This window comes from Sardina pilchardus, chromosome 10 (assembly GCF_963854185.1).
Source record: "Sardina pilchardus chromosome 10, fSarPil1.1, whole genome shotgun sequence".
NCBI classification, from domain to species: domain Eukaryota; kingdom Metazoa; phylum Chordata; class Actinopteri; order Clupeiformes; family Clupeidae; genus Sardina; species Sardina pilchardus.
Window position 1 is genome coordinate 18,890,048 of NC_085003.1, and position 19,557 is coordinate 18,909,604.

The following is a 19,557-nucleotide window of genomic DNA, read 5'->3' on the forward strand; positions in this document are numbered from 1 at the left end:
TGCACTTGCGTGGCTGGAGGCGATATCACATCTGAGGTTCTAGCACCTCACAGCGCCAGAGTAATGGACTTGACAATGAAAATACGGAAGAAATGATAGCAGTCTCTTCGAGTGGCCGAGCCAGAGTTCAGACCTCAATCCATAAAAAAGTGAGGTCAGTATAGGCCAGAGTGATGGCAAAAACATCGTTCCTGCCTGAAAACCCGAATTGTTTCTAGAACAGTGCGTTCTGCAATCAGTGTGGAGCCATGGAGAGGCTTGGTAGGTATTATAAGAACCATTTTGAGACCTGTGATGGCAAATAAAGACTAATTTAAAGATGTTTCCATTGATTAAAAAGACTATGAATAATTTTGGACACACCACTTCTCATAAGATGTGAAAGAACGTTTCTTTTATTCTGATGCCATGCTTCTTACAACCATTTGGCAGTGCCATTTTCAGCCTGAACAAACATTGGTCAAGAGTAGTGTTGCCACCAGTCCAGGTTTTACCTGATTATCCTTCTTTTAAATGGTCTGTCCAGGGGGAAAAAAGATTCTCCCTGGACAGTGGACACTGACTGTCCCGTTTATTCTCAAGTAATATCAAAATGATATTACGGTGGGAGCAAAATAATATTAAGAACAGTGTTAGTAAATACATCCATTGACAGTAAAACTAATATAGCTCCATCCTTTCTTCTATGGACATATAAATAGATCTTTATTGATATTGATCATACCTATTCAGTTCTCATTTATTATCCTCCATATGTATTTCCCAATAGACTATTATCATTTCCCATGGGGTTCTAGGTGATGCTAGTCTAATACATGGCTGTTTGACTTGTACCTATATGTACATATTAAGTAAGATTTAAGCAAGACGACACAAACACAAAACTTAATTAATGGTGAGAATTTATTATGTGAACTTATTTACAAGTGAAAGGTTATTATTTTTTTTAGCAGAGATGATACATATTACACCTTAATAAAGGTGTAGCATGTCCAGACACAAATAACAGTCAACATACATCTATCACTCAATGGTAAAGGAATCCAAAGAACAGGACAATGATTGCTTTAATGCTACCTTCAGGGCTGGAGATATGGGATTTGGGATACTGTTCCAGTTTTAACCATGAACAGTATAACAGTGTAATGGGCATTCATTTATGTATTAATATTTAACCACATGCATGATTTTCTGAGCCTTCCAGTATTTCTAATTGTACACGGAGAGCCAAATTGAAGGAACATTCTATGCATGTAAATCATGGCACATTAATTACTGAAAGAACAATTGCTTTGCCTAAACATATTGTAAAACCAATGATTAAAGAAAATGGCAAAATTTTGTTTTTAATTCTCCCAACCCTGATTCATAACAAACATGAATAGCAGCAGGTTTTCTTTTTCATCTTCTTTTCTGTGGCGAGCCCTCTGCCTCACTATTGCCCAAAAGTGCTCATTTCCATGGCAATTACCGCCCGGGGCACCACGTTTTTTTTTCTCTTTTTGCCCAACATCGGGCAATTCTTTCACAGGCAGTAAGGTGCACGCATCTAGTCTGGTACATTCACCCAGTCTTAGCATTGTGAGTTGGGTCTCTGCGCAAGAGCGCCACCGCAGGCTGGGACAGGAAGTGCAGGAGAGAGCGTGCAGACCTTTCTTTGCAATGGAATTTTCCTGCAGAACTCAGAAGGGCGGGCCTTCACTCAGAGGGGGAAATAAAACAAGGAGAACAGCAGAGCTACGGTACCTAGTGGAAGTGTGAGACATTTGCAAGTGTAAGCTCTCAGCAACGAGCCTACAAAGCACTAGCGTCTACTTTCAGTAACATTGAACCTGCATCACGTGTGATTTCCACCTTTCAAAAGTTTCAAAAGCACGGACGTAGATTTTTGGAAGGGAAAAAAAAAACCTAAATCAAAAAGTCTTTGTACTGAGTGTGAGTGTGGTCCAAAGTGTAAAAGCCCTGACGTTCAAGTCAGAGAGTCTGCTGGAAGTATGTTGTCTAGCACCATTGGTTTTCTACAGGGTTGTGTGTTTGTGAGGGAAAGTGTGCTTCAGTAGATGGTCAGGCTTAGCGAGCGGTTCATCTTCTTGCCGATGAGGCGCGAGGCTCGCCCCCCACCCTGCAGTGTGGACCGGGTCAGAACCCGGTCGGTGGTCAGAACCTTCTCCTCAGCAGCCGCTTTGGCCTGCTGGGCCTTCTTCAGCTCCCTAGAAGACAACAACAAAAAAGGACGTTAGTCATTATTGTAGTCATTATCAAATACAGTACTTCTCACAAGCCTCTGATAGGATGGGTGAACTGTCTAGTTTAACTTGTTGTTGACATCCAAGCCACAAACACACGGGCTTAAAGGCTATAGAAATGGTAGGTGCCGATTTCTGCAGCAGGGCAGAAGTCTTGTTAAGGCTTTAGAAACGGTAGTGATTTAGTGCTTACTTCTGCAGCAGTGCGTTCTTGAACTTCTCGGCGTTGAGCTCGACGCGCAGCTGGTCGGCGCTCATGCGTGCGGCGGTGAGCAGCGCCGGGTGCCGGATCAGCGCCGAGGACGACGGGCGGCGCGTGGGGTCCGGGTGGATCATCAGCTGAGGGGGAGGGGGGGGGGGAGAATATTGAGATTCTGCTTCACAACGACAGGAAGAGCCCACATCGAGGGATCAAAAAGCCATGTTGCTATGAATGCATATCCATACTGAAAATGGAGGGAGTTAGGGAGAGCTTTATCCCATGGAAGAGGGCCTTTCATATAAGCCATTCGACATTCAAAAAGCAGTAAAAAACAGTATTACTTAAGTTGTAGCATAGCTGATAAATGGCTATTATAATCAACACAGACTTTGTTAAGGTTATGCATGCAACATGTAATAAAACAGATATATAATAAAAAACAAAAAGATCAAATCAGAAATGGTTAGCACCCTACCCTCAGAAGGCTTAAGAACTCTTGTGAGAGCACTTGTGGGATGGGGGGCAGCTTGCCCTGGCGGATCTCGTGCCACTTTTCTCCGTTAGTGGGCAGCGGGTCGGCCCCTGCAGCACTGAGCACCGTCAGAGCCAGCGCAAAGATGTCTGCTTTCGTCAAGTTACTGTAGTCCTGCAGCACAAGCCAGGAACACAACACGTCAGTGTTACAATCGCATCAACAAAAGAGAACTCAAGGTTCTGTGGACTTTCAGATACATGAAAAAACGAACAAAACAAGCAAACAAAACCACACCTCTTGAAGCACCTCATTGGCTAGGAACCGACTGTCCCCCTCTTCAACCTGGGGATTGGTCACTCGAGTCACATGGCCCAGATCACCTAGAAAAGTAAGACAAAAACAAATTATTTGAATGTTTCCAAAAAAACGTTAATATTAAAAAGTATTTGAGATCGATGTTGAAGAATCATGACCGATCACAACACACACTTTATTACACCTGTATTACATTTTGCACGCTCACAACTCAACCCTTCACTCTGACAGCAATGACCCATGAATCTATGGCACATTGTACAGATGTGCAACCTCTGGCTGATTGCAACCTCTGCAACTTCTGTTGTCCATCTGAATTTTATCAACAACAAATCTGCCTACATCACATCCCAATCCCTGTTTTCCTTTTCTGTGCAAATCATGCAAATCATAGCTCTACATGTTCGTAATAATAAGTCTTTCACTTTTGATAATTACCTATTTTATAGATCACGCTTGTTGTCGGACCATCTTCCTCGTCTTCACAATCATCCACAACAGTCTTACGGGAGATGAAGATGTTACCTGATTGAAAGAGAGAGTAGAATAATGATTGAATAAAACTTCATATTTTAACCATCATATTTACATTGCTTAATACATACACCAAAATGAGTTACCATGCGGAGAACACTGAATGTGATACATTGTAACTGGAGAGTTCTAAACACGTGTCTCAGGCGTGTGCTACTTACTGGGCTTGATGTCCATGTGCACGAGCGCGGTGGAGTGGATGTACTTGAGGCCGCGGGACACCTGCAGCAGCAGCTCCTTCAGCCCCATCTCCGACAGGAAGCTCAGCTTGCGGTAGTTCTCGGCGATGACGTCGGAGAGCGTGCCGCCGTTGCAGTACTCGTTCTGGATGAGCATGTGGTCGTCCTCGGCCCAGGCGGAGTAGTAGCGCACCACGTGCGGGTGCTGACCCAGCACTGCATGGGCATACACCTCTCGCAGCGCATTCTGCCTGAGAACGGATAAAGAACACACAAAACCATCACATTAACAACTATATACAATCATAGAACATATTCTGCCAATAACAAGAAAACAACTGACTTCCTCACAGGCCAAAAGCAGAGACTTCTCAGAGAAGACAGGCAGATATATCCACCCATATTTTACATAAACGTTTAGACGCTTAAGGGCCAACTTACTCGTCCACAGATCCTGCCAGGGGCTTCTTGGAGCGCTTGATGGCGTAGATGCAACCGTCGAGCCTTTTGACGCATTTGAACACAGATCCAAACTCCCCACAGCCAATCTTCTCCAGCTCGTGGAATTCTGACATGTATCTGGACATCATGTTGCTCTCCATCATGCTGATTCTCTATTAGATTAAAATATAGCCATGTCAAACTTTATTCAAACTCTTCTCTGTTAGATTAGCATATATCCATGTCAAACTTTATTCAAACTCTTCTCTGTTAGATTAGCATATAGCCATGTCAAACTTTATTCAAACTCTTCTGTTAGATTAGCATATATCCATGTCAAACTTAATTCAAACTCTTCAGGTAAACAGAAAAAAAGGCATGCTTTCTCAAGTTATCCCCCCACAGGGGACTTCAATCTAGTTCTATTTTAAAAACATTTAGTAATGCTAAACAACAGGCTAATTAATACATACGTGTATATAATAATACAAATTAATAATCTGTTACAATTTACCTTTGATGGGGGAACAATTTCATCCTCAAGTTCCGCATCACTTGCATCCATGTCCTCTCCACAGGAGCTAGAGGTGAGAAGACATTACGTTATAACACACACTGAGCGATAGGGGGCAGAATTAAGCCGTTGTCTGAGCACATGGGTAAGTGAAACTAGAGCACGAGGTTTTGGCAACTTGCCAACAGGCGGCATTAGTCATACTTTAAAAAACGAACTTAACGAACCCTTTATGACCCACAACACTGGACAATGTACAGTCCGATTCCACTTCTGTCATTTGCATTCAAGTGCTAATACAACTACGACAATGTAACAATTGAGCAATATCCAAACAAGAAAGAAAGGTTTGATTAATCTAATATACATACTCATTCCAATGTGAGCGTTTTCTAGTGTTCCTCTGAAAGGTTGATGACTGGCCCAGGATGGAATCAGGTGTGAAGGGATTGATGTTGACCAGGGGCGTCTGGTTTTTCCGGCCATCCAAACTCGATTTACTGGCTGAATCCACATCCCTGAAGAGAGCTACTCGCCTGCTACTTGATGCACTTGTCCTGGCTTTGCACAGCAAGCTCTACAGATACATAACAGAAAAAAATGTTAGTTTAAAATGTCCAAGTTGTCCAACTCCCTCAGTAGTAGGGGTATAAACTTAACAAATAATCGTAAATGTTGTGCCTGGGGTCCATCAAAATGCCTTTGATGTAAGCATGAACAGCAAACAATGGCAAAAGCCATTACTGGTTCAGTGGGTTGGGCTCAACAGAAACCAGTAAACTGACCCCTTTAATCTTTCAAAATATTGGCCTGGCAACGTCTCAGTCTTATGTAATTGGGAACTGCTCACTGAAACTGGGTCACCTGTGATTAAGTAATCATTCCGACCAACGGACCAAAATCAAAATCAAAAGGAGTGTTTTGATGATGGTGATACAATAAAAATACAAAATACTGAAAACTTTGTCCAGCACATTTCATGATTTTAAACAAAAGTACATCAATGATGATAAATAGTGTTCTAAGAGCAAATAAAGGCAGGCCAACATTCATGTCAAAGAGGTAAGTAACTTACGTTACAACTTTTTCTTAATATTACCTGGTGTTGACTTAAATACCCCTTCAAACTTAAAAACATCTAACTATTGCATAACATCTGGTAAATTTAAATGGATCAACGTTGGCCTGCCTGTTAAAGAGTTATTAAAGGTCAACGTGGCGTTCAACACAGTAAAAACTTCAGATTAACGTCCCTGAACTAACGCTGGGTTAGCAATGCAAGCTAGTTGGTAACAAACCTTAGGCGTATGAGGCGTATCGAAAAGCCGAAGTTTCCGAAATGTTTTATGTGGAGGTGTATCGGGACAGTCTGGAATAGGTGAGCTGGAACCCTCTCCGTCGTCGTGAACAAATGTCCTATCTGGTGAACTATCGTAATTCCGTGACCCTTTCCGTGGAGAAGGCGAATTGTTCATGAAAATACTTTTCAAGTGAGAGGGGGACCCGAAGCCCTCTTCATCCCACGACTCGATGTCGTCGTCGTCCGCTGTCCGAGGGCTGCTGTTTGAATCATGTCTCTGGTCGGCTCCATTCCGTCGAAGTGGCAGTGGGGAATCCAATTCCGTAAAGCCTGATTCGGCTCCCGTGCTGTTGTTGGCATCTTCTATGCAATCTTCCTCTCCGTCGCTCGGAGAAAAGTTCAGTTTTTGCCGAATAACGTTAGGCCGCAGGCTGGGCGACGTAACAACGTTGCCATGAACACCCTTCTCAAGTCTCCTACAGCTGAAACTGATTTTCCCCTCCATGTCTCGCTCAAACAAGAGCGTATAGTCTTTAGAAATAAACGGTTGTCCTAAAGCAGAGGTTAAATAAATAAGTTGAAGTCAAAAGAAAAACTGATGCTGATCAGAAACGTTGGCTAGCCGTCCATCTAGCTAGCTACCGACGAGGGAGCAAAACATACCGAGCAATCCACGTTAGCAAATAATTTGTCTGGCTGAATCATAACATAAACCTAACGATATCTCAAAGTCACAATCACAAAACTCTTCTGGATGAAGTAGTCCAACGTCTTTGAAAGTTACATCAAATGAGATATCCTTGAAACAGATACGAGTCCATGTAAATATCCGAAAGTTGTTTAAATCCACAGACAAGCTCCTGCTTGAGTAAAGTTGACTTCACGATACGAAGCGAATTGTTAGCTAGTAAGCTAACCACTGTTGGTCAACGACAACTCCAGCAAATGGCTGCGGTGTAGTTCACCTCAAAGACTGCGAAATGTAAAAAGTCAGCTGCGATCCAAAAAACATAGTAAACTACATAAAAACAATCAAAACACGTCTAAAACGTTGATAAAACGTCAAAATATCTGAACGAAGACGTTGTAATGTTTACGAAATTACTTTGAATGAAAAACCACTCCTCCTTCTCTTCCAAGCATGGTCCTGAACCTTCCCGCGACCGTTGGTCAAATGATCAACCAATCGACCAATGAAAAGACGGCTTGGGAGTTTGAAAGAAGGGCGGTGTTAAATTGCAAACGTCATACTTCCGCTTTCAGAAACCTACGTCAATTTGGCGCGAACTAGTTCAGAGGCTCTTACCAAAGCTCTTACCCATAGACTTTACAGCCTATGCTCTTACCAGTTCTTACTTCTTTCATGTTAAAAATTCAAGGCTTAAAGTTTATGGTGTTTAAATATATATTTTATGAAGAAAAATACTGCATTTAAACACATGCAACTTAATGCAAATACAAGTAGCTATGGTAAATTGCTACTGTAATATGCCTGTGAATACAGAAGATGTGATGTTTCGCAGCTGGTGACTCAGTTTATGTTGGTAATGGAGAGAAAGGGGAGGGACTTTGACATTGGATTTCCTTTGATATGTTAAACTCAGGGGGAAATAAAAGCTTGTCAGTAGTTGCTTTCGAAAGCTAAACCTAATCATGATGAAAGGGTGATCAGGAAAATGACATCTTGAAACTGTCTTTATCAAATAGTTGACAAACTGCTGGGCCTGCTTTTCTTGTATTTGCGTTTTGATCTTTTCTTCTGTGGAGTCTGTTATCCAGGCAGGCCAGTATTATGTTAATTAATGTTGTAGGCTGTTGAATATTAAACTATGTTCCCACTAAGGACTTCATTTACAAGACAGTAGATTTGTTTTTAATTTGTTGATCATAATCCATACATTCAACCGCAGTATTGAATAAATCTGTACAGCAGAAAACTCCAGTTTTAAAACATATGTACACTGCTCACACAAAAATATCTTAATTTTCAAATATGATCATTATCATAATCATGGTTCAGGGGCTAATGATTTTTGATTAGGTCATCCCAGACTCCAGGTCAAAGTCTCTAAAGGTTCATATGTCCGGATGTATGTTAATCATCAAGTCCAGGCGTCTCCCCTTGCTGTATCCTTGATGCAATTCGTATGGCTTCTTCCAGCGAAGGCTGATCGCTAAGCTGTTAATTACAAAAAAAGGTGGAGCAAGGAAACCAGATCAGACACAAAAAACAAACACATTTTCAAAATTATCTTCATTTCCTTCCTAGATAACCTATGGCCTACAGTGAATTTCACTAAAAACTAGTCATTATGAAAAGCAAGGGGGGAAAGTTAAACTGTTACGGAAAGTACTGCGTCACATCTGCCTTGATTTAATGGCCCCTCTAAAAGCTAATATGTGCCAGCCCCTTTGTGGCGAGACCCCCGTGGTGCTCCTTTGTGTTGCTGACGAGGTCATTGAAACGACCTTATCAGCTTGCGAGTGCCTGAGTGGATTTATTGTCGTCAATCACAGGATGAACACAGTCTGGGGCTGGTTTATGTTTAGCATAACACTGAGCAATGAGGGGATCACTTTCCTCTCAAGGCATCAAATGCAATGTTAAGCAAACCAAACAGTGTTTTAACTTACACTTACAGCAAATTACCAAGGGAAATATACAAAAGTAAAATCATGTGTGAATAACAAGAGCTCTGGACTTTGGGACTGTGTTACAATTACTGCTCATTTCAAATCCCAGCGAAGTCCAAGAGACTATTTCTTTCTACAACTTTTGTTCTTCATTATGGCTATCAAAAACTAAATCCAGATCTGTTAACACCTACATCATTAAGGCATTGTTATACTAACTTAAATATGACCACAAACTCTAGAATGAGTGAGATAATCAGTAAAACCCTCGCCCTTATGTAAACAAACACATGTATTGTATACAGGGCTCCCTCTGTGTGTGCGTGTGTGTGTGTGTGTGTGTGTGTGTGTGTTACAAGCAGCCAAAAAGATAATAAAGATCTGCCTTTAACAAGACAAATGACAAGAAGAAGGGGGATATACTCTAAACAGGTTTAGAGCACTAATGTAGAGCAGGACAAATCTGATTGCGTAAAAGTGAGTGTGTCTGTGTGTGTGTGTGTGTGTGTGTGTGTGTGTGTGTGTGTGTGTGTGTGTGATGATAAAGATCTGCCTTTTGACAAGGCAAATGACAAGAAGGGGGATGGACTACAAACAGGTTTACAGCACTAATGTAAAGCCAGAAAAATCAGATTGGGTAAGAGTGTGTGTGTGTGTGTTGGGGGGGGGTATCTTTGATGCATGTTCCTTCAGGGCACATCGCTCGAGTTTCACATTACCACACACATCCTGCGTGTCCACTCTCCTCAGGCAATAAAGAACTCGGCTATTCTTTACGTTACATTACTTTCCAGTACACTACATGGCATGTACCTGCACAGCGATGTGCGTGCCATTGGCGGTGGCCAGCAGGGTGACGGGGTGGGGGGTGACCACCTGCTGGTCCTGGTCTTGCAGCAACTCCCCATCCTCCGTCTGGAACGCAGATAGGTCCGGAGTGACGATGGCCACCTATACACACACGCAAACACACACACACACACACGGAGAGAGTAGGACTGTGATGAACAGTGACAGCACATTAATGATCAAACTTTAAGAAAAGTTAAAAGCAGACGCTTTATCCAAAGTCACAAAGAACTGCAATGGTGGATTCGGGATTGGACCTTGGGCCGACTGATTGACGTCTGATAACAATTCCACTGCTCTAGCACATAGCACATCGTCATGTTTGTTATTAACTCATGAGCTGCAGCATCCCATACCTGTCCTTCAGTGCCATCCGCGGTCACCATGGTAACAGAATGCGTCCCTCCAGAGGCCAACATTGCTTCGTGGGCTGGGATGGTTATAGTTGTGCCCTCTTGTGTTACCATGGTTATCGTGCCACCCATGGCTTGCATGTCAGCCTGAGAGAGACTGACAGTCTATCCGACCGTTCATGAAGTAAACACAAAACTGTTGATTACTATCCGACAGTTCATGAAGTAAACACAAAACTGTTAATTACTATCCGACAGTTCATGAAGTCAACACAAAACTGTTAATTACTATCCAACAGTTCATGAAGTCAACACAAAACTGTTGATTACTATCCGACAGTTCATGAAGTAAACACAAAACTGTTAATTACTATCCGACAGTTCATGAAGTCAACAGAAAGTGGTATAAGAATACTATAAGAAGTGTTTTGCTAAGAGACCGTTTGCAGCAATGCCACTTATATTGTAAGTAAGACTCTCCTTGAATAGTTAATGGTGGTCATAATGTAAGCCTTGCAAACCAAGTGTTTGAGTAGTACAGTTAACATGAAAAAATAAAACATTTTATGTGTATTTTCTATTGTCTCTATATTGCCTATTCTATTGTCTGTATAATCTATGAACGATCGTTGCTTGTGAGCCACAAATGATCATAGCAAAATGAGTCGTGCGTCATCAGCACACTCGGCCCAAACAGCTGATTTTGATAACAATGAGTCACAGGGAGGAGTCCAGCATTGCTCACCTGGTGCGTCCCGTCTTGCGTAATAAGGGCCACATGTTGCTGGTCTATGAGCTCAGCCGTTCCCGTGATCACCTGCTCAGACCCTGAGTCATCCTCCACCACTGTGGGCGTGAAGGTGATGCTGGGATCATCCATGGCCTCTAAGGATGACGAGACAAAATGAAGTCAGCTGACTTGTTGCCCGCTAAATGGAATTCAACCAAAGTCCTAGGATATAGGCCTTTTCCGAAACGTGCCCCTTGGCACAGCCGTGAGGCAGCCGTGGCCTACTGGTTAGGGCTTCGGGCTTGTAACCTGAGGGTTGCCGGTTCGATCCCCGACCAGTCCACGGCTGAAGTGCCCTTGAGCAAGGCACCTAACCCCTCACTGCTCCCCGAGCGCCGCTGGTTGGGCAGGTAGCTCACTGCTCTGGGTTGTGTGATTCACCTCACTGTGTGTTCACTGTGTGCTGTGTGTTCACTAATTCGGTTAAATTGGGTTAAATGCAGAGAACTGAATTGACCCCCATATGACCTCCAGTCACATCGTATGCTTAATCCATAGGGTGTATTATGACGTTGGTCCACCTTTTGCGGCACCTTGCTTGGTGCACTGGTACACAGTCATGTTAGAACAGGAAGTGGCCATACCCAAACTGTTCTACAAAGTTGGGAGCATGGAATTGTCCAAAATCTCTTGGTTAATGCTGAAACATTTACCGTAATATCCCGACTATTAGCCGCAGCTTATACATTGATTTTGCAAAATTTCTTCCGTTATCAGGTTAATACAGGGGGGCAGTTAATATGGTGTTAATATGGTTTTATTTCTTTTAACTGGCATAAAACACTGCGGCTTATACGCAATGCGGGTTATATGCGGGAAATTACTGTAGCGTTCTTTTCAAGCCCAGTTCGGGGATGGGCCCTTCCTGTTCCAACATGACTGTGCACCAGTGCACAAAGCAAGGTCCATAAAAACATGGATGACAGAGTTTGGTGTGGATGAACTGGACTGGCCTGCAGAGTCCTAACCTCAACCCAACAGAACACCTTTGAGATGGATTAGAGCGCAGACTGAGAGCCAGTCTCCTCGCCCAACATCAGTGTGTGCCTTCACAATTGCGCTACTGGAAGAATGCTCAAAAATTCCCTTAAACACACTCCTAAACCTTGTGGAAAGCCTTCCCAGAAGAGTTGAAGCTGTTATAGCTGCAAAAGGTGGACCAACGTCATATTAAATCCTGTGGATTAAGAATAGGATGCGACGGATGTTCATATGGGGGTCAAGGCAAGTGACCCAATACTTTTGGCAATATAGTGTATGTATTACATCAAGGCACTGATGATACCTCAAGCAAGATGGAAATTAATCAGTTAACATGACCTTTAACTCTGATGTGACGCAACAACGCGTTTAATAAAGAGTTTAATGTGGGCAGAGAACAAATAATCTAAAAATAGAAGCGAAACGTAAACATGGACAGAACAGGTGCTACTGGTCTGAATTGCTACATGGTTATGGTGTAAATGGTTCTTCCGGCAACTTCTTGAGCAATATTGCTGAGCCACAACATGACCGGTTCCTTGTGTTCTGACTATGATCATGATTATTTGCCTAATGACAATTAATTATTCAAAATTGCTGGCATATAGCCTCCTTTTTTTCCCGTGGAGTGTTTTAGGAGGAGAATTAGACCACATGGAACCGGTAATGTGGCTGGCCTGTAGCATTGCAAAGTTATCCTGCGTGTCTCCAATATGCATCCATATGCCACTGAGGTGACTTCACTGGCGACATTACATCAGCATTACAACTAAAGAGATTCAGATGTGTGTGTGTGCGCGTCAAACCTGTGGGCTGCTCGAAGTAGGCCTCCTGCTCCTCCTCGATGGGCTCGGTGTCGTTGTGGGCCGTTCGTTTGTGCATGGCCAGTGTGGAGATCTGCTTGTACGTCTTGCCACAGTGGTTGCAGTTGTACGGTTTGCACGGAGTGTGGACCACGTGGTGCTTGTACAGGCTGGAGTACTCGGTGAAGCGCTTGTCACAGCCAGGCACCGTGCATACGTATGGCTTCTCCCCTGTAGAAATAGTTCAGAACACGCTTAGCTTAGTGTTTTAGGGGAAGAAAATGAGTTTCATTCATTCATTCATTACAAATAATTACAATGTACTACTACTTTTCATAGACGTCACAGCTTTCTGTTCTGCATTCATTACTTAAAAAAATAACTTAATAAAAAACAGGGGCATCAAAACCCGTGTGTGTACCCGTGTGTATGCGCATGTGATTTTTGTAGTTGGTGGCGCTGGCGAAGGCTCTCCCACAGCTGGGCTCGGAGCAGTAGTAGGGTCTCTCCCCCGTGTGTGTGCGGATGTGCACCTTACGGATGTTGGAGGTGGTGAACGAGCGGCCGCAGCCCTCAAACGGGCACTTGAACGGCTTCTCACCTGTGAACAGAAGGAGGAAACTTGTCATTAATGAATCTGCCCGCTCCCTAAACGCAAGATCTGCAGGGTCACTCCATACATACTGAAGACAGACACTATACACTGGTAAGACAGTTGGACCATTTTTTAGGAAGTTCTCAGATTCTGCACCTGATTTTTACATTTATGATTTCATCAGACATTTTAGTCAAACACAGACTAATCCCGCAGAGCTATTTTTAAACGAAAAGACGTATAAAGACTACACGATCTTGAATAGAAATAATACAAAAACATGTTCTGGGATTTATCAGAGTAGTCAACACTTAAGTCTAAAAAGCTACTGTGTGTGGAATACATGGCAGGACGGCGTACCAGTGTGTGTCCGCGTGTGCTTCTGAAGATCCCCTGATGTTTTGAAGGACTTGTGACAGTTGTTCTCCAGGCAGCGGTACGGCTTTTCACCTGTGTGTGTTCTGATGTGACTCTTCAGCCCATACCCTGGAGAATATCATAGACGTAAGCAGGTATGAGTGACAAACTTACAATGACACGACACTGGACACAACTGCTATTAAAAACGACAAACAACAACAACGATGAGAAATCCCCTTTACCTGTTGCAAATTTCTTTCCACATCCTAGATGTTCACACAAATACGGCTTATCCCCTGTGTGTGATCGCTCGTGTACCTGTGACACACACACACACACACACACACACACACACACACTTCAATATTAAATAAAGTAGTCTGACACACATGAATTCTTGTGTCCAGAGTGTCCATTCCCATGGGCCTGTGTCCAGAGTGTCCATTCCCATGGACGTTGAGGGGCCTCTCACCTTGAGGTGGTGTGCTGTGGTGTAGAGCTTGCCACAGCCCTCGTGCTCACAGCGGAATGTCTTCTCGCCCACATGCTGCACCCTGGTGGACGCCCGGGTGTCCTGGCCCTGCAGCACAATCTAAGAGACAGGAGGGGACCGTTAGCAACTGCTGCTCATACAGGAGGGGACCGTTAGCGACTGCTGCTCATACCGGAATACAATACAGGCGCTTGCCTTTACTCACCACAAATAAATCCAAACTCTTTCCAAACTAACTTCTCAAGAATGCTGTTTTTTTAATATATATATATATATATATATATATATAGTTTAGGAAAAAAATATTGTGAGGGTTTTGACCTTTGGTGTATGCATTACTATGAGCATCATTTCCATAATACTTGAATTTCCCCTTGGGGATCAACAAAGTATCTATCTATCTATCTATCTATCTATCTATCTATCATATTATATTTTATCCAATCATACTCGTTCTTAATGGGTGCCCCATTGAGCTTGGTTTCTTCCCATTAGAAAGGAGTTTTCCATGCTACGGTATGGGTATTGCCACATGTTGATGTGGGGAAATGTAGTGGTAACCCCAAAACTGAGTAGGGGAGGGGCTTGGGAGGCTAGGTGTGGAGTGAGAGGCGGCGGGTGAGAGGACCTTACCTGCATGTGGACACCATTATCAACGTCTCTACCCAGCAGTCCTGTGCCACAGTCAGAGCTCTCTACCTTTAATATGGAGAAACAAAACACACAGTGAACTACAGAAGTGTCAACCTACAAGTGTCAACCTCCACAAATTACATGTGAAAAGGGAATGGGTTGGTGTCATCTGTATAGCCATGTTACCACCATGTTGACGGGAACAATGACAACATTTAAATACATGTGATTCACCATATATGAAGGATGTGGGTAATGCACCTTGGCAGAATACTGCTCCAGCACACTGATGGTCTCAGCGTCTATGGCGCCCTCTGCCTGCAGGTCTGACACAGTGCCGTCGGCCTGGATGGCCAGGATGGTGTTGGACTGGGGCATGTGGACAGTGTGCTGAATATAGGCTGTGGTGCCATCCTCCAGCTGAACTGCCTGCAACCCGCTCTGCTCGTACGTCTCTGAATACACACACAAACAACACAGGTCCAATCATTCTTTGTAGCCGAACAATTTTGACCAATCTTATTTTATCATCCTACCTACACACAACTTACTGTAAGCTGTGAGTGAGAAGCACTTGATAAATATATCACGAGACAGAAGAGATCAGAGTTGAGGAAAGCGCAATGAGAGTAGTCTGAGTGTACATGAGACATGCTTACCTTTGGGGGCGTGGATGTAGGCTGTTGTGCCATCCTCCAGCTGTACTGCCTGACCATCCTCTAGTCGCAAGCCCTCACCACCTGCAATTCACAGCATATTATTAAGCTAATTCAAGTCACATGTAAGAAACATATAGACTAAATACCTACAGGTCTGCTGGTATCCTGTTCATTAGGATTTGACTTGTCTATCTCACCATCAGAGAGCACAAAGATTGAATTGGCAGAACCAAAATACTGGGCACAAGTACCTGACTTAGGCATGGATAAGTGTTGAACATAAGCAGCCGAGCCATCCTCAAGCTGGATCACTTGCCCTTCCATCAGCTTGCCGTCTGAGAGAACTGTGAGAGCAAAAGAGTTGGTAATGTTATTATATGATTGATTGAATGCCTTTATTGTTTATTTGCTATTCTCCTGTATTTTCATTGTTTATTTTCATTAGGTTATTGCTTGAATTGATATTGTTTATTGTTTATATTGCTTTTCTCCCAACTGTAGTCTGACCATCTTTTTGAAATTGTTCACAGTTAAATTGAATTAACTTATTGTATTGTTTTTGTTTGTATGTCACTTTGGACAGAGGCATCTGCTAAATACCATAACCATAACCATAATGTTACTCAGCCTGTACGTATGGAAACAAACCAGATCCATAGTGTGAATAACGTGTGTGTTGAGATGGCTGTACCTCAGCCTGTACGTATGGAAGCAAACCAGATCCATACGGCGTGAATAACGTGTGTGTTGAGATGGCCGTACCTCTCCATACGGTGTGAATAACGTGTGTGTTGGGATGGCTGTACCTTTCGGGTTGTGTTGTATGTACGCTGTGGACCCATCAACCAGTGTCACCGCTTGCAGGCTAACGGTGTCCAGGTTCTCAATGTGATCTCCATCTGTAACACAGAACGCTTATGTGTCCATGCTCTAAGCTTACTTTACACATTCTATTGCAGCTGCAGTCCTTCTGAAACACAACAGTGCTGCTTCTGCGGATACTTGATGTTAAGCTTGCAAAATAAGATTGATATAAGCAAACAGTCAAGTTGAATTCTCAAAATCTAAGTTGGAACCCTCAACTTGTCTCTTTTGGAAAGAGTTGTACATTAACTATACAAAGTTATACATAGTAACCGGTCTATGTCTGATCACATGATGAAAAACAAGTGCTGTGAACGGTTTTGTTTTGTTAGTAGCATAGAGGTTGTCATAGGCTTCAGGCCTTTGAGCCCTTACCTGCCACTGTCACAGCCTCTGTCAGACAGAGGGTCACCTGCTGGGAATCCCCGTCTACGCTTTGGAACTCCATGGCCTGAGAATCCCTGTTCACCTGGGCCAAGAGCATCATCTATCTGTCACAAACAAACATACGAGAGATACAGTCACAGTCTAAAAACACCATCCAGACTCAAAGAAATGACTACATTGAGAGATTTTTCTTATTCATCATGGGGCACTTAAAACCTCAGAGTGAGCGGAGTTCTTTTAGGGGACACAGACATCACTTTCGTTTGAAAGAAAAAGTCATGCAGTTTCTAGATGTTTATGATCATTTTTAGATATAGTTTTTCACAAACGCATAATATTTAGTAGAGAATACTGTATGGCGATTGTCTTGAGGACGTTTAATAAGGGGTTATATTTAGATGAATATCAATGTGGCTAGAGACAAAACTGTCATGTCTGTGACAGGAATCCAAACATGTTTTGAGTGAATCTCTTTTACACCAATGTCACTTTGCAGGTTGACAGCGATACTCATAACGTTTCACCGCACGTTTCACCCTCAAAGTTAAAGACAAAATCAAACGTCATTCGGAAAATGATGACTAATGTGTGCACTGTGCAGGCTGTATATCTGCAGTCATAGAAATAACATCACATACATTTGCAGTTGACTGCAAAGTTGGAATTATCGATACGATTAAGATATGGTGTTGTTTCAATGCAGCTTGCTGATAGTGTCCATTTTATGCTGAAAGATAGTTCCCAGCTATGTAATACTAAGCCTGATGCTAGCCAACCCAAATATGTCGCTACTGAGCATGAAAACAATGTCATGGCAAAATGTGCATCACACAACTCAAAACTTCAGTGGGATACGGGCCTAATGAAGATCTTTTATAGTGGCCATATCTAACGTTAGCATTTACTTATGTAATATTTTACCAGTGAAATACTTAGCTTGACATGCTAATTGCCTAATGCAGTATCTGCTACCGTTACCCTAATTGACGTAAAGCTAGCACTAGCTAACTCGTTAGCCTCATACACAATCCTTGAGCATGGCTTTTACGCGGAAATTGGCTACTGGTTTTTCGGCTTCAAATCTGAAATTGCTACCAACATTACCACTGTCTTAGATCATCTCGCGCCAACTAAATACTCTAGAGTCCGCCTAAGTTAAAATGTGACATTACAAGGCTATCGTGTGCTAACATGAATCCAACGATATAGAAGAGAAACAACGCATCAGAACGCAACGTTGTTTTAAGTTGCAAGCAACATGAACGCTGCTGTCCAATAGCCAATAATAAATAAAACATTTAACTTTTGCATCATTTAAGCTTCGTTTTATTTGTTAGCAGTCACATTAAGTCTCCCATGCCATTCCCCATAGTTGGATTTCTTGCTAGGAGATGGCTGAGGAAATAAGGCACACTGGGTAAAAACACATTTATATACTAACCAGGGGGTCAAGGCTGTGTTGATTAGCTTCGGCAAGTTAGCAAGCGCCATTTTCAATTATGGCGCCTCATGGAGCATTTAGAACCAGCTCCGTGCACGAAAATCCGTGTTGGGCACGAGCTCTCATGCGCGTACATGTTGGTGAACGGGTACCTACAGCCAATCATTACTCCGTGCGACACTCCACTGGACTCAGGTGTGCGTTCCCGAGCAACTTTTTCTGCTTGTTGTTACGCTGCAAGCAAGGTATGTGCATTATCGCCACCCTCTGAATTGGAGGATGACTCTCTTTTTACAGAATGTCCAATAAAGATCAATGTAGGTCCATGCGTCATTTCCAGCTTTGGATCTTTGCGCATGGTCAGAGCCGACTGGCGCTGGATCGGAGCTCCAGTGTTCAATATGGCGTTGACGAAAATTGGCCGGATTTACTAGCCTAGCATCGGCCATTCATTTGTATGGAGGGCGGGACTTAGTCACGCTCTCCAGTTATATATAATACCTCCATGATACTAACCTCCGAAATTTTCCAACAATCCCTTCGTTCGACCACCATGCATCAGGGCAGGAAACGTTAGCTGTTGAATTGTGCCCTGGAACATGTATGGAAACGTCCTCCCCTCACAACATAAGTGCTAGTCCTTCAAAGTCGAACTTTCATTGGCTTTGCAAGTCCCAGGCACCTCTGTGGTGTATTGTGATTTGGCCAATGGTATGTCAATGCAAAGACAGACTCTGTCATCCCGGTTCAGGGGCACCGCTTAGGCGCCATTCTGGTCTGCGAGGGGTTTTGTCTGACGATTAAAACTGTACTTAAACTTTATAGATATCCAATTTGTTGTTTTTCGTGGCTCCGAATGTCCATCTGGCGTGCACACGTACGCCAGATATTAAATCGTTGTCGTATAACAACAGTGTAATGTTTAGTTGACAAGACAAACAACAAAAGTTGCCCATGCTTCTGGGAAGTGCTCGTCAGCCATTTTGTGAGGCAGTTCAAGAAACGAGGAGCTAGGTTGTATGGGCAATGCAGTATTCAGAGAACCATTTCCTGAGGGAGCACAAACTTCTTTCAACTGGGTTCAGAACCTCATTAACTACTTATCAGTATTTTAAAACGTGTACACTGTCCATATTATTCAGGTGAATTGTATTGCCTTCTGTCCATTGTTTATAGGGCTGCTTTCAAGGACCTTTCTCGAGATGAAATGTTGTTGTAATGTTGCACACGCATAGTTAAATGGGCCTATATTCAGTTAATTTGGGCATACTAGGAAAATGAGAGTGAAATTATTCATGTCGGTTTCAGATTTTTGCTTAGGGTTGATGTGTCATGCAAAATATTTATGTGAGCCATAAATTACATGACATATTGACAATGAAAAATAATTAAACTCACTCGCAGTAATCTTTGGTTGGGACGTGTGTCCTTTATGGTGAAAAATAAAATAAAATGAAATGAAATAATTATTCGTTTAACGAGCCAGACGGATCTTCAGTTTTGAGTCTG

At 42.9% G+C, this 19,557-nt stretch overlaps 2 protein-coding genes across 3 annotated transcripts; both read right to left on the reverse strand.

Annotated features, from left to right (window-relative positions):
* Positions 1-885: 885 nt before the first annotated feature.
* wee1 (WEE1 G2 checkpoint kinase) lies at positions 886-7,369 on the reverse strand. Its single transcript, XM_062547579.1, has 10 exons — positions 6,205-7,369; positions 5,278-5,483; positions 4,907-4,973; positions 4,393-4,565; positions 3,934-4,202; positions 3,677-3,763; positions 3,218-3,303; positions 2,924-3,094; positions 2,440-2,585; positions 886-2,210 (listed from the first exon to the last, which is right to left on the reverse strand). Exons 1-10 carry the CDS (start codon positions 6,709-6,711, stop codon positions 2,054-2,056), a joined length of 1,869 nt encoding a protein of 622 aa, XP_062403563.1. The 5' UTR covers positions 6,712-7,369; the 3' UTR covers positions 886-2,053.
* A 342-nt stretch (positions 7,370-7,711) lies between these two features.
* Positions 7,712-19,020, reverse strand: znf143b (zinc finger protein 143b). Of its 2 annotated transcripts, none has more exons than XM_062547801.1 (16): positions 18,049-18,486; positions 16,596-16,711; positions 16,163-16,255; positions 15,608-15,700; positions 15,357-15,437; positions 14,959-15,152; positions 14,698-14,763; positions 14,044-14,163; positions 13,814-13,889; positions 13,572-13,697; positions 13,038-13,217; positions 12,620-12,847; positions 10,788-10,927; positions 10,046-10,207; positions 9,654-9,791; positions 7,712-8,385 (listed from the first exon to the last, which is right to left on the reverse strand). In XM_062547801.1, the coding sequence occupies exons 2-16, from the start codon at positions 16,705-16,707 to the stop codon at positions 8,302-8,304; spliced, it is 1,893 nt and encodes a 630-aa protein (XP_062403785.1). In that variant the 5' UTR covers positions 16,708-16,711; positions 18,049-18,486; the 3' UTR covers positions 7,712-8,301. The 2 variants fall into 2 exon arrangements, with proteins under 2 accessions (XP_062403785.1, XP_062403784.1); XM_062547800.1 differs by lacking the exon at positions 18,049-18,486 and adding an exon at positions 18,565-19,020 and having other exon boundaries at positions 7,713-8,385.
* Positions 19,021-19,557: the final 537 nt, after the last annotated feature.